The sequence below is a fragment of the Lepisma saccharinum genome, chromosome 4 (genome assembly GCF_977018435.1).
Source record: "Lepisma saccharinum chromosome 4, izLepSacc3.1, whole genome shotgun sequence".
NCBI classification, from domain to species: domain Eukaryota; kingdom Metazoa; phylum Arthropoda; class Insecta; order Zygentoma; family Lepismatidae; genus Lepisma; species Lepisma saccharinum.
This window is the reverse complement of record NC_139232.1, coordinates 17,290,137-17,303,941: the sequence shown is the minus strand read 5'-3', so window position 1 is coordinate 17,303,941 and position 13,805 is coordinate 17,290,137. Positions and strand designations below refer to the sequence as shown.

The 13,805-nt window shown below is 37.3% G+C and overlaps 1 protein-coding gene across 1 annotated transcript in view; it reads left to right on the top strand.

The window, feature by feature from the left end:
• LOC145987109 (corepressor of RBPJ and splicing regulator) overlaps nucleotides 1-12,907 on the top strand; it is a 50,850-nt gene extending 37,943 nt beyond the window's left edge. The window contains exons 5-7 of the mRNA XM_083121585.1: nucleotides 198-352; nucleotides 1,935-2,038; nucleotides 11,847-12,907. Of these exons, the coding sequence (XP_082977711.1) occupies nucleotides 198-352; nucleotides 1,935-2,038; nucleotides 11,847-12,369 (782 nt within the window). The 3' untranslated portion in view covers nucleotides 12,370-12,907. The remainder of the gene's footprint in view (nucleotides 1-197; nucleotides 353-1,934; nucleotides 2,039-11,846) is intronic.
• Nucleotides 12,908-13,805: the final 898 nt, after the last annotated feature.

Sequence of the window (13,805 nt, the reverse complement as noted above, 5' to 3'; positions counted from 1 at the left end):
TTTCACTTTCTTTGTGAGGTGCAACAATGTTATCATAACAACACAGTCTAGAGGGAATATTTGTCTTTTTTTTTTTCACCGCTTCATTCCATTACTGTTTCTCCCGATGGCATCATCACCTTCTAACCAAAAGGTCCCGGTGGAGGCACATACCAGTTCATATCCCATTTTAAACTGTAATGCCTAATCTGTTGCAGATAAGGAGTGTCCGCTGTACAACCAGGCATCGGCATCCTCCCAACCTGGTCCTTCTCTGGATCCCCTGGTGTTGGTTCAGCAGATGAGAGAAGACGGCCTCGCCCTGAAGAAGTCCGCTCTGGGTTTACAACAGCATGTAGATTTCTCACTTCAGGTATTGCTTTTTTGATTACCCTAATTTCTTAGTATAGAAGAATAATGAATATTTTATCTTACGTCCCCTATTGTCTTGCTCTTAATTCAGAATTATATGCTTTATGTTGCGTTAGAGAGAAACATGGCAAACTGCATTGAATTGATCATAGCGTAACATGTTTTCCCATCATGTATACTGATGGTTTCTTTTTAGTATTTATGGAATAATCTGTAGGGGTGTCATTATTAGGATAACATGTCATGTCAGATTATGTGTAAAATGTGCCTATGGTTTTACCATTCCAAATTTCAATACCTAACTTAAATTATTCTGTTTTTGAAACGGCATTTGCTCAAACCTGTTACCTATCCTGTGCTAGCACTTCCTCAGTGGTTCCTGTACCAATCAGAAATGAGGAAAAAAAGGGGCCCCGGGTTCGATTCCCAGTGGAGGAAAGTGCTTATATGCACAAGTTGATTTTGGTACCAGAAAGTATCAGATGGATCTTATTAACCGATACCTGCTTATACATTTCCATGTTTTGATAATTTGGAGGGTCCACAAAATTCCATGCGACACTTTATCAACATCTAATTATCCTAGAAGTTATGCAAAATTAAAAGTTTCCTTTGATGTGATTACGTAACATGTATTTTTTTTATATTCCGATGTAATTTTTTAATATTTTAAAGCAAAAGCATGGTATGTTTATAATTGGAGTGGAATACATTCACCCACTAATGTTGATCAGTATTTTGTACAACTTTTATTGTAATTTACTCTGATTTTGTAATTTCGCCACCCGCCCGGTGACTACGTCAGGCATGTAAATTACCTATCTACGCGTAACCGCCAAACAGATATCTTTAGATACAACTTTTCTTCTTAAAATTTTCAGTCATCGATATCAGTTCAAATTGTATTGGCTCAGCCCTTATGTGCATGTATATACCTATATACAGGGTGTCCAAGAAAGAACTCTGTTGTTTCAAATTCTAGTTACCTTATTTCATTCAGAATCATCGATGTATGTAATGCATTTTATGGAAGTAAAATGTTCAAAATTTAATTATCTTTAGTGCAATTCAATGTGTGCATCATTTACAGCCCTACAGACATCAAACTGATGCCCCACTTTAGTCCACACTCGAGTGAGCATATCTATAGGGATTTCATCTATGGTTGTGGTCATTCTTTGGTGCAGCTGGTCAAGTGACTAGATTTTTTACTTGATACACAAATGTCCTTTATGTAGCCCAAAAAACAAAAGTTCATTCGCGGTGGCCAAGGAGTGGAACCTCTGGCTATCCATTTTCCTGAGAATCAGTTGCACAGGTTCCATGAACAGCCTAGCTTGTACAACTATGTGACGTTGATGCTATCTTGTCAGAATGTATGCAATAAAATTTGCTTGTTCATTATTACGCTGCAAACACCTTTGTATGCTGCAACAAGAGTGATTGATATACTGGTGTTTGAAACTCCAGAGTTCTTTTTTGGACACACTGTATATATCTTTCTGAATAATTCTGTGTTTAACATTTCAACTGACCAACTTGTATATTGTAGTTATCTAAATGTTATTGTAATTTCATTGTAGCAAATGGTGTGTAGCAGCGATGACTCTGACAATGATAGAGTAAAGGATTCTGAAATGAAATTCCTCAAATCACTCTCAACAAAGCAGAAACAAAGACTGTTGAAGTAAGTACTTATTTACAGCTGTTCCTTTAGATGCCTCCCCCCCAATAATTAAAGCTCTTATGTTTTAATATGTTTCATCATATATTTAATGCTTTAGTTTCTTGTGTTTTAACCCGGGGCTTATCCGGAAAGCGAAGATACATTGCATGTACACAAAGGAAAGTGTTGCCATGCATATGGTGGCTACACTGAGCTTTGTTCCAGTAAGAGGTGTTTGAAGTGACAGCGCTGATCCAGAACACTGCCAACTGTGAGGTGTGTTCCATCGTATGGCTTCTCAATGCAAAAGATGAGAGTCCAGTGGAAAATGAGATACATTGTTGCTGTGTATGGGAACATTATGAATCATCAGAATTTTGTGATCAAGTTTTGCCATGAAGATGAATTCCTGGGATGCAGGACCAATTTTCATGACCAGCGGTGGCGATTGGGTTCCAGAACTGCGGGAGCAAGGTGCCAAAAGAACTGGGGGGGGGGCAAGGACAGTTTAATTTACCTTTGTGCGTAAGTTTTATCATAGTGCAGGGGCAAAAGTAGCACAAAGGGGGGGGTGCAACTGCTCCTCTCCCCCCCAATCGCTGCCACTGTTTGTGATGAAGAAAAGGGTGGTCTTTGGTTTCTGATGGCCTTCACAAAATTGAAAAAAAAAATCCACAAATCTGCATTTGACAATAAGAGAATTGCATTGCCTCATTCCCATGTCTAGGATGACTATTCAGAAAGCTGTGACAAGGTATAGAAAATTGTGTGGTCCAATGGCACTATAGACATTCTCCCAAAACTGAAGTATTCAAAACTAAAATTTCATTAAAAAAAAAATGGCATCAGTTTTCTGGGACAAACATCATTCTCCTGGTTCACTTCATGACGCCTGACACAACAGTTGATGCTGCTACATATTGTCATATCCTGTTGACAAACTGTTCAAAAGGATGGAAATATTGACATGCGACTTCTGCATGCAGCCTGACCATGCTCGTTGTTCAGCATCACAAATATCACCATTTCACATCTTGAAAGATTCAAGTGATATGTTTTGGACCACCTTTCCCTGTAGTATTTAACTCATGCCCAGCAACTTCCACTCATTTCTTCACCTAGAGAAACATCTCGGCAAACAGGTCGACGATGATGATGAGGTGAAATATGAAGTTACATCATGGTTCAACATGCAGATGGCATATTTCTATGACTCGGCGATACAGAAGTTGGTTCCCAGACTTCATATGTTTTCTAAACAGGGAACAGATTTATATGTAAATACATATTTATATATGGAACTGAAATCGGTTATATTTTGTATTATCTTTGTGCACCATGGCATCATTTTTACATATTATTTCCATATTTCAGAACACTCCATATTCATACAATACCTACATGTCCCCATGTGACGCAATGAGTTGGGTGAATTTCTTGCAAATAACAAAGTCTAAAGTGAAGTTAAACAATCGAAAGTTTACGGCCTTTATTATACCCTCCAACTTCATTAATTACAAGTTTTCTGTCATCCGAACAATAATGTTTTTCTTCTTTCTTTTCAATATTACACCTCTCAACTGTTTGCTTTTGCTATTGTAAAACACTAGAAATTCCTGTTTATTTACAATTGTTGTCGGTGATGGAACGGAGTCCCAAGTGGAGCAGCTCATTGCTAAACCCATCATCACTACTAGTTGCTTGACCAACAGTAGTGCCAAAAGCAACGATTTTGTGGCCCACATAATGGGATTCACTTTTGGTTTCTCGTCAAGACAGTCATGGTAATAGTTACAATGCAGAGTGCAGAGACTGTTTTTTATGTAGCTCGTGTAGGATCTTATATTATGAGAAAGTTAAATTTTTAGAATTTTAAGTCCATTATTTAACTCCATATTTTGGTGAAATTAATTAAATATGTATTTACACATTTAGCACATTTTTAGTACATATAAATCCGTTCTCTGGTTGTAAATTAAAAATTATACAATTGTGTATCTTTACTTTGAAGACGCCTATTTACATCTCTCTATATATAAAATTGGATGTATGTATGTGTGTGGGTGTGTATGTTTGTTTGTTTGTTCTGGCATAACTCGAATACCTGGAGCAATTTCAACCAAACTTGGTACACTTATCACTTGCAATCTGGAAAGAATACTTTCGGGGTAAGACACCCCTGGCACCCCTAAGGGTGGGGTGGGAAGGGGTGACATGTAAAAATGATCGAAAACAACCGATATTAAATTCCGCACAAACAGACATCCGTGAGACTATGCAATCCCGTCCAATGATAGTGTTTCTCGGGTTGTCTAACATTCAGGCTGATTTGATTTTGTGTTGTGAAGACATGAGGAATCCATAGTTTTCGTGACACTCCCAATGCGGTTCAACTTCAAGTTCATCACCTATCAGCATGGGGGGTGAGAGGGGATGAAAAATAAAATGCAATACATGACCTAGATTAGTGTCGGAATTCATAGTTTTCGGAATCTAAGCTAATTGGCAGTGTTCAGAAGTAGCGTAGCTACAAAATTTGTACCTGTAGCAGCGCTCCATTTTGAAAATTGTAGTTGTAGCGAAAATTTCGCTACAGCTACATTTTTTCTCAGCATTTTAAGATGAATTTTGAATGTGGCAACAGCATCAGATAAAATCGACAATAACCTTACTTTTGCAGGAGGTTCATAAAGACAGTCTATTACATGGAGATACAGATTATCTAGATTATAAATATCTTGATATTGTAGATTATATATATCTGCATAATTTATTTCATTAGTATCTGAATAATTCAGATATCCAGATAACTAACTGACATATATGAATTATTCCAGCTAACTGCTACATTTTTTTAGCCAATTTGCTATTTTGGGAGAAACATTCCTCATTTGCCGCACTGCTGGAAAAAGTGCCTCGTTTGCATCATCCCCAGAACAAATCCTGTGGATATCCATGGTGTAAGAGACACCAAAATGTCATTAATTACTGTGTAAAACACAACTTGCAGTGCTAAAACGAGCGATGGATTTTCCACTGCACTGACAAAGGAATAGTGCCAGCAATAAATGACTCAGTATGTTAACAGCACTAATCATTATCTGTATATCACCAGCAAGAAATTATTCTTACAAGAATGTTAGAGTTTCTTGAATTACAATTATTTTTGCGATAATACTTATTCACAAATTTTAAAATTACAATACGTTTAGAACACTCGGGTTTACACGACAGTTTCCTCAATATATTTTATCATATTGTAAAAAGTATGAGTTATTGACTTTCCTGCAGAAACGACAATTTTCTTTAGTTAGTATACATAGTTTTCAAATTTATGTATTTTTCTATTTTTTTCTTGTTTTCCACCACTCCTCTCTTTCCACTGTGTTCCAATCTTGTCCTCTTCTCTTAACACACTCCGCTATCTGCTCTTTCCACGGACATCTTGCCCCCCCCTTATTCCCACTCCTTGTGCATTGTAAGCTCTTACTGGTAGTCTTTCTGCGTCCATCCTCTTCATGTGCCCGAACCATCTCATCTGTGTCTGATCTATCCTGTCCTGAAGCTTCATCACCCCCACTTTGTGTCGGATCTCCTCATTCCTTATTCTATCCCTTCTAATCTTTCCCAATATACTCCTTAAAAATGTCATCTCCACTGCCTGCATCTTTCTTTTGTCTCTCTCTGTCATTGTGCAAGTCTTTGCTCCATACACAATTATTGGCACATAGTATGTGTTATCTATTACCTTCTTGCATTTCATAGATACATTTCTGTTCCATATTAATCTTCGAGCACTTTGATATAGTCCACCACCCATTTGCCCTTTTCTGTTTACCTTCCCATCTATTGTTCCACTTCTCTCAATCATGATAATGAGGATGAATGCTTTATTTAATTATTCTCTTATCTACGAGATGTGGCTAGAAAAAAAACTGATTGATGTTGCTGTTGACAAACGGCAAGCATGTCAAGGCCAAGTGGTGCATGATGTATAACATGATATCCTGCCTATCGACTGTGTGATTTCTCAGGGTGCGCAGCGGTCAGTTCCGCTGTAGCTTGTCGACGAAGTGAACCGTACATCTGTGATCCGTCGGAAAAATGTTAAGTGTGAAAGTGGAACAGCATATCAATGTGAACTTTCTTATGAAACTCGGAAAATCCGCCACAGAACCTTATGGTTTGTTGAAGGAAGTATACGGAGATGAGTGTTTATCACGCACACAAGTGTTTGAGTGGTTTCAAAGGTTTAAAGAGAGGGTCTGCGCGCCCTGGACAGCCTTGCACGTCGAAAACGGAATCAAACATTGCAAATGTCGATGAATTGATTCGAGAGGATCGTCGCTTGAGTATTCGAGCTATTGCAAAACAACCAACATTATTACATTAAGGTGCTGACGACCCTTCGTGTGCGAGTAAGAAGATGTCGTCCTGATTTGTGGAAAAGCAAATCATGGATTCATCAGGACAATGCTCCTGTCCATACGGCATTGTCAGTCAAGGCTTTTTTGGCCAAACATGATCCCATGATCCACCCTATTCGCTGGGTATCACTCTGTGCAACTTTTTTTTATTCCCAAAGGTCATATCAGCACTGAAAAAAAAAACAGATTTATGACCGTAGAACCTGTGAAAAAAAAGCGACTGAAGTTATGAACATGGTTTCAGAAAATGATTTGGAGCACTGCTTCCAGAAATGGAAAATTTGTATGGAGCGGTGTATCGATAGTTCAGGGGAGTACTTTCAAGGGGATAATGTCCGTATTGTACAAAATAACCAATCAAAGATTTTGTAGCAACAGACCGGTTTTTTTTCTAGCCACACCTCGTATAGTCGCTTTCTGCCACTTTCGGCTAATTGTGAGAACGAGGATGAATGCTGAATGATGAGCAGTGTGGGAAATGGAGGAGCAGGGGGATCCCATCCTCCCAACTTGGCATCTTTCCTCGTTTTTGTTTTATGCATAGATAAGCTGATAAGAGACTGGATCCGAACCACTATGTGCCTCCGCTGGGTATCGAACCTGGAGCCCTTCTGTAATCAAAGGGCCCCCAGGTACTTTTCATTAAAAATGCTGCCTTCATATCAGTCTATTATAAAATGAAATATTTATTCCCAAGAAAAATATGTTGGTGTGAACATAAATACGTAATCCTACCAAATTTTATTTGTGTAAATTTGTAATCATTAATTTGGGTAATACCCTAATTGCAATATTCATATATCAAGTTTGAATTGATGTGCCACTTGCATAGGTACGTTATTCTCAAAAATAAGGAACTGAAGTAACACTGCTATCAAAATTATCGAATGATGGGAATCATGATAATAAATAACAATCTATTTACCAGTAGTAAATATCCATATGGTTGTTTTTATTTTTTTTATGCAGAAGTAGCACAAGAAGTAGCGAGTATAGCGAACAGGAGTAGCGGAGTGAGCTGCTTTTTGGTAAATGTAGCTGTAGCAAAGCTACTTTTAAAATGTACCGTTCTGATCACTGCTAATTGGTGACATTCACGATCACATTTAAAATTAGTTCCATTTTACACTATAGTTAGAATTCATTATTTTCCTGTCTAATACAAGGTTGGGATAAATAAACACCAGGTAATCAGCTAGTAATAAATGAAAGTAGTGTTAATGATAACCAAAGAATATTGTATCGCATAGAGATAAACCAATAAGGTATGTACAATGATATACAAACTGTGTCATATTAATTATGATGTATAGTTACAGGATCATGCAAACTTAAAAATATTGCATTTACTCAAATAAATTATAAACATTAATATATTGAACAAAGGAATATGGAATACATTTTCCTCTGATTTGTGAATGAACGACATTTACTGCAGGACTGGAATACATTTCCTTAATGTAAGTAATTTATTAGTGGAACCTTGAATTTTATTTTTCAAGGGACTAAATTGAACCAGAGACGACCGATTCTTGAATTTGTATTCGATTTGTGTATCAAAGAATGTCGCGCATCCCATTTTCAATCACATCGATATGTACAGTCACGGACACTGACTGGTTGTAACGATTCCATTGAAAATCAATGTATTCATTACAACCCAGCAGTGTCCGTGACTGTACAATATGGTGGCAAGCACATGTGATAAAACTCTTTCTTTGAGACCGCTTGTAACTTGCAGGAACATGGATATCTCTTCTGAGAATGGATTTGAGGCATCTTTTGAAATAGCAAACACTTCTTGTGAAACACACTAAGTGATATTTCTGTGAGTTTCAAAAACATAAGTGAAAAACACTATTAACATCCATGCCCGAATCAAAATCTGCCAGACTGCGTTTACAGGAAAATCGTGTCTGTGAGAGATGCAATATTTATGCTCACTTTTTATACATATCCGATGAAAGCACACCCTATTTCCTTTTAAAACATTTAAAGGGGATTAGTTTTTTGTAATTTTGTCTCTTACGTGGAAAATATAATTTCAGCATTTCACATGAAACCATAAGTTTTGCAGCTTCCGAGTTGTTCTTATAAAAATACGGGACTGTAGATGTTTATTGATATTTCTCTACAATCTGACCTACTTATTGATATTTCTCTACAATCTGACTTATTTTGCAAGCCAAATTAACCACTCACTTGATCCCAATCTAGTCTTATTAAAACTCATTTGCAAAATAAACTTAACTGTGTTTTTACATTATTTTGCCATTGAAGCCTTCACAATAGTATATTTTATGAATCAACATCAACGTAATGTGAAACAAAGATGATTTTACTACACTTGAAAAAGCTCATGGTATTTGAAAAATATACAAAAACAACTTAATTTTTTATAATAAACGAGCTTACCTTGAATAATAAACGAGCTTACCTTGAATTTAGCCAGTTTTTACTACATACATCCACAATGAAATCTTCCTCATAATTGATTCTCCACTTATACACCGAACACATAGCTGCAATCACAGAACTTTAGATACCAGACTGGAAACATGGTTCAACTTCAAGCCAAAAATTTCAAAACTGGGTGATACTATCATGGCTGTGGGTACGAGCATTCCTTCATAATTCCAACTATTTTGAAGGTTGTGAGTCATTGCACCACACAAGATTGCAATTTCTAAGTTTACTAATAAGCATATAACTACATATTCCACTCCACAAGTGAGAACAAATGATTTCTTCATAAATATGAAAATAATAACGAGTTATAATGTGCACCTTCAAACAAAAATGCATTGTTTCCAGTCTGTATCTAGATGTCTGTGGTTGTAATGCACTCGGAATGAAGTTGCGAGTCCTGTAAGAATTGGTCGTCCCTGGCTGAACAAACTTACACTGAAGGTAAATCTAAAAATCTGGGAAATTTGTACAATGACTTTATTAAAAAGCAAAAACTTCCATGGTGCAACAGTGCATGGAGAGCCAGGACCTGCGAAGAAGCTTTTCATTGGGTGATGCATGGTTAGCACGAGTACCATCACCACGGTTAGCACGAGTACCATCACCACGGTTAGCACGAGTACCATCACCACTGTTTTCTCCTCATGATTGTAAGCCAACACAGAAAATTTTGAAGCTCCCACTGGGGAATGAACCTGGGATCATGAAATTTGCTATATATTGTGGGAAATTTAAAATTTTTGGAATGTAAGTCTTGATTTTTAAGCATATCGGTTTATTGGTAAAATTACAGATAGTTTTACCAGCCTGTTATATCTATAAATATCTTATAATTTAGTGATATTCTGCAATTTTATTATAATTTTTATGGATACAAATATATGATCTCAATCCCACACTTCTTTAAAAAGTAAATGACTAAATATGCAGCTTCTTTTTAGTGGTTCTTCTAGCAACATAAGCATCCTGGTCAAAAAATTAGTCACCCCCTTGGGAACTAATCTAATAGTGGGTTATACTGCCTCTGGCCTGGATAAACCTCCTGGATTCGGTGAGGAAGTGACTGCACAAGGTGTTGCAGGTATGTCACATTGAGGTGGATCCACTCGCTCAGCAGGAGATCCTGTAATTCCAGCAAAGTACATGGATGCTGATGTCTGCGTTTTATCCGCTGCTCCATAGTCCCACACATTTTCGATGAAGATCAAATCAGGGGACTTTGCAGGCCAAACCAGGCGTGATAAGGTGCCGGAATGTTCTTCAAACCATGCATACACACGTTGAGCCCCGTGCACATGGCAGTTATCATCTTCGAAGATGGGATTGTCCACAGCATAGTCAGCTTGAAGATGTTGGATAAATGGCAACACCTGATCACCGAGAATGTCCAGATACACATGCTGGTTCATGTTGACAGACACCTGAACGAGTGGGCCCAAGTCATGGTATGAAAAACACTCCCACACCATCACAGACCCACCTCCCGCTTGAACCACACCCTCCACACACTGCAGATGAAATGTGGGCCGTCGGTGAACTCTGTGCCTGGCATCATTGAGGAAAAGACAAATTCGGGACTCAGACCACATTACACGTTTCCAGTCCCCTACAGTCCCGTGTCGGTGTTCTCGAGCCCATTGAAGACGTGCCATTTTATGTGCTGTTGTGAGCAGTAGCCTCTTGCATGGTACTCTACTTCAGATGTTCATTGCATGCAGTTCCCTGCATAGTGTTCGTTCAGGAATTGGTGGGGATGGACCTGCATTCACGGACAACAGCAATTACTGTCTGGCTTGAAACCGATTTTCACTGACAAGGTGCAACACTCGTCTTCGGTCCCTCTGGGTTAGGATTGGTTTGCGACCGCAGTTCTGACGCTATGTTTCATGCCCACACATGGTACACTATTCCTTGTAGACACGTTTGACCGTCCGCGTTGATACAGCAACAAATCAGGCAACTTCATTCAGTGTGTGCCCATGAGCATGCCCAAACACATGCATGTTTATCACATTCTTTCTGACTCATCTTGATGCGCTGTTTAGTGCAGGGTCATACGTCCGCAGTGAGGGGTCATGTGGCCACATGGTACCCGTGCAATGCCACCTATATCGACATAAAGGGACTACTGTGTGTTCGTGAGGGGGTGACTAATTTTTTGTCCGGGGAGCTTACATTTACTAAGCAGATCAATGAACAATTTCACATTTTGTATTGAATCAGTAGAATATTGGTTATCAGTAGGGCTTGGAAGTTGAGGAAAAATCCTTTCTTTCCCTAGTGTCCGAAGACAAGGCCCAACATAATATATGTTAATTTTGGGTCATTGTAGGCCAGAAAAAGGTGGGTTTTATTTGTCCTTTTTTGCCGTTTTTGGCGATTTTTGGCATATTGGTCCTTTTTTAGCCTTTTTTTTAGGTCTTAAAAGGCTTTTTTTTGTAACTTCACCTTCTTTCGACTACGTTTTTACTGCCCATTCTCAATTCGAATCATCATCAGTTCATCACCTCTTAAACATCCTTTCTGTAGTAAAGAAATAAAAAAAAAAAAAATTAATTAATATATTTTTAGACGACTAAAGCAGGTGAGGTACAAGGTCCTTTAACCGTAACTTGTCTCTAAGGTCTCGCTGTAAGTGGCAACTTTCTTTTGTTTTGAAGCTTTCAGTTTTTTGCACTGTGTGTTCCATACCACCAGAATTTTGTATTTTTTTTTATTAATTAAATATGTAATTAAAACTGAAGTTATTAATAAATTTGGATCACGTTTGTACGTCCTTTTTAGGTCCTTTTTTTAATATTTTTAGGTCTTTTTTTGGCTATTTTAAGGTCTTCAACTTCCGAGACCTAGTTATCAGTATCGGTAATTATGATATCAGTATTGGTCTATAATATACTTAATGTAAAAGTTCTTCTTCTTCTTTTTTTTTACAGAAAGCTGGAGAAGCTAGAGAAGAAGAACAAAAATAAACACCACAATAAGGATAAGAAGTCAAAGAAGAAGAAGAAAAGGAAGTACTCAGATTCAGAATCTTCCAGTTCCTCGGAAGATGAGAAAGCAAAACACAAACATAAAAAAAGCAAGAAAAAGAAGGAGAAGACAAAGGAGAAAGAAGCCGAGAAACACGTGAAGAAGGAACGTGGTTCATCTTCCCAGCATGGCTGTATTTTAGATGAGTTACTCGGTGATAAAAGAATAGAATTTCTCGGAATGAACGACTCCAGAAAGAATCCATCCCATATGAACCACAGAAGTGCTGACACCTCGTCGTCTTCCAGTGGTAGTGACAGAAGGCACAAGGAAAGGTCCAAGCATCATTCGAGAAAAGATACATCAAAGGAATCGACAAGTTTCAACGGAGATAGGAACAAAAGAACAAAAAGACATCTTGCTAGTGAAGGAAATGATAGCTATTCGGATAGGAAAAGCAAATCAAAAAAGTTTAAATCAAAGTGAAAAGTGTAATATTACGTACATAATAGTTCCTGCCAAACGTGTTCTTGTAAGAGTAGAATATGTACGGTGAAAGATTGGTTAGTGATGAAATTATAATTCTCTATATTATAAAATATAAATGGCTGAACACAATTGAATATCACAGACAGATGCCTGAGTGCTTTGACTGCATCTGTAATTCACATCTATTTATGCCACTATTACCAATGATTTTCGGCAAGCTATTTAAATAGTGTGAAATATATGTATGTTCCATTTTAGAACATATAAGCTTAACCATATTTTCTGTTTCAAGACGTGTAAGCGTAACGATATTTTATGAATCATACATATACACAAGAACGAGCTTTTCTTTTTATCCAATTTTGTATATCAATTATGTTTGTAATTTTGTAAAAATGTTTTGTGTAATTTTTAGCCCAGGAAATGTCATGTTCAAGTGTGAAGGAAATCTTCATAAGTTGTTTCCAGACGTTTGTCTGTAAAATATATGTACTGGTGGAAAGAAGATATATATTTATTAAAAGTTTATACTGGACATTGTTTGGAATTATCTTGGGTAGAAGATTTTGTTGCCCACAGGAAGAACTAATAAATAAATAATCGTAGCAGATCGAACTGCTTGGCATGGCTGGGAGTTATGAAGGACATTTTCCACCTCCTATAAAATCAGTGGGAAATTGATTTTATATAAGGTGCAGGACCTTTCCAAAAATATATCTGTTTTCATACCGATTGTTTGATATCTGTATTTTAGAACATGAAATCAAGTAAAAAAAACTTTGTTGAACCTTTTCGGGAGGCCTTTTTACCCCCTCTTTGATGCTTCAGCACCTTTTACCTTCCTTTCATGTTTTGTCACAAAATTGGACAGAAAAATGATTTTAACTCTTCTTGAGCATCTACATAAAAACCTATACTATCATTTTGTAGCAGAACAAGCTCTATAAAATTGTATGATACAATCATTGCAGGCTCAATAGTTCCCAAGATAATGTAATCGACGGGTCATGGGTTCGATACCTGGTGGAGACACATAGTGGTTCAGATCCCACTTTAAACTGTAGACCCAGTCCTGATTAGCCTTACTGTGAATAAATTTGACTTAGAAACACCAACAACCAAGATAATGTAGCAAAACCTGCGAGAAAAGAAACCAACAAAACCTATTCGGCAGAACTAGTTATCTATGCGAATTATATACAGTAGATGCAGAAAAAGAGAGCATTGAATAAAGGCATTTTATCAGCAACCCCCCCCCCCCTTTTCCTGGTCATAATTTTGCACCTTCAAAGATTTTCCGTAAAAATCGGTAATACAGTTAAGTATAGAATTATAAAAAAATATATACTTTGTAAAACACTTGTTTTTACTTTGTTAATTCAGTGACCATTATTCCATTCAGGCTGTGTCCGAATTGGCAAGAGCTTTGTTCC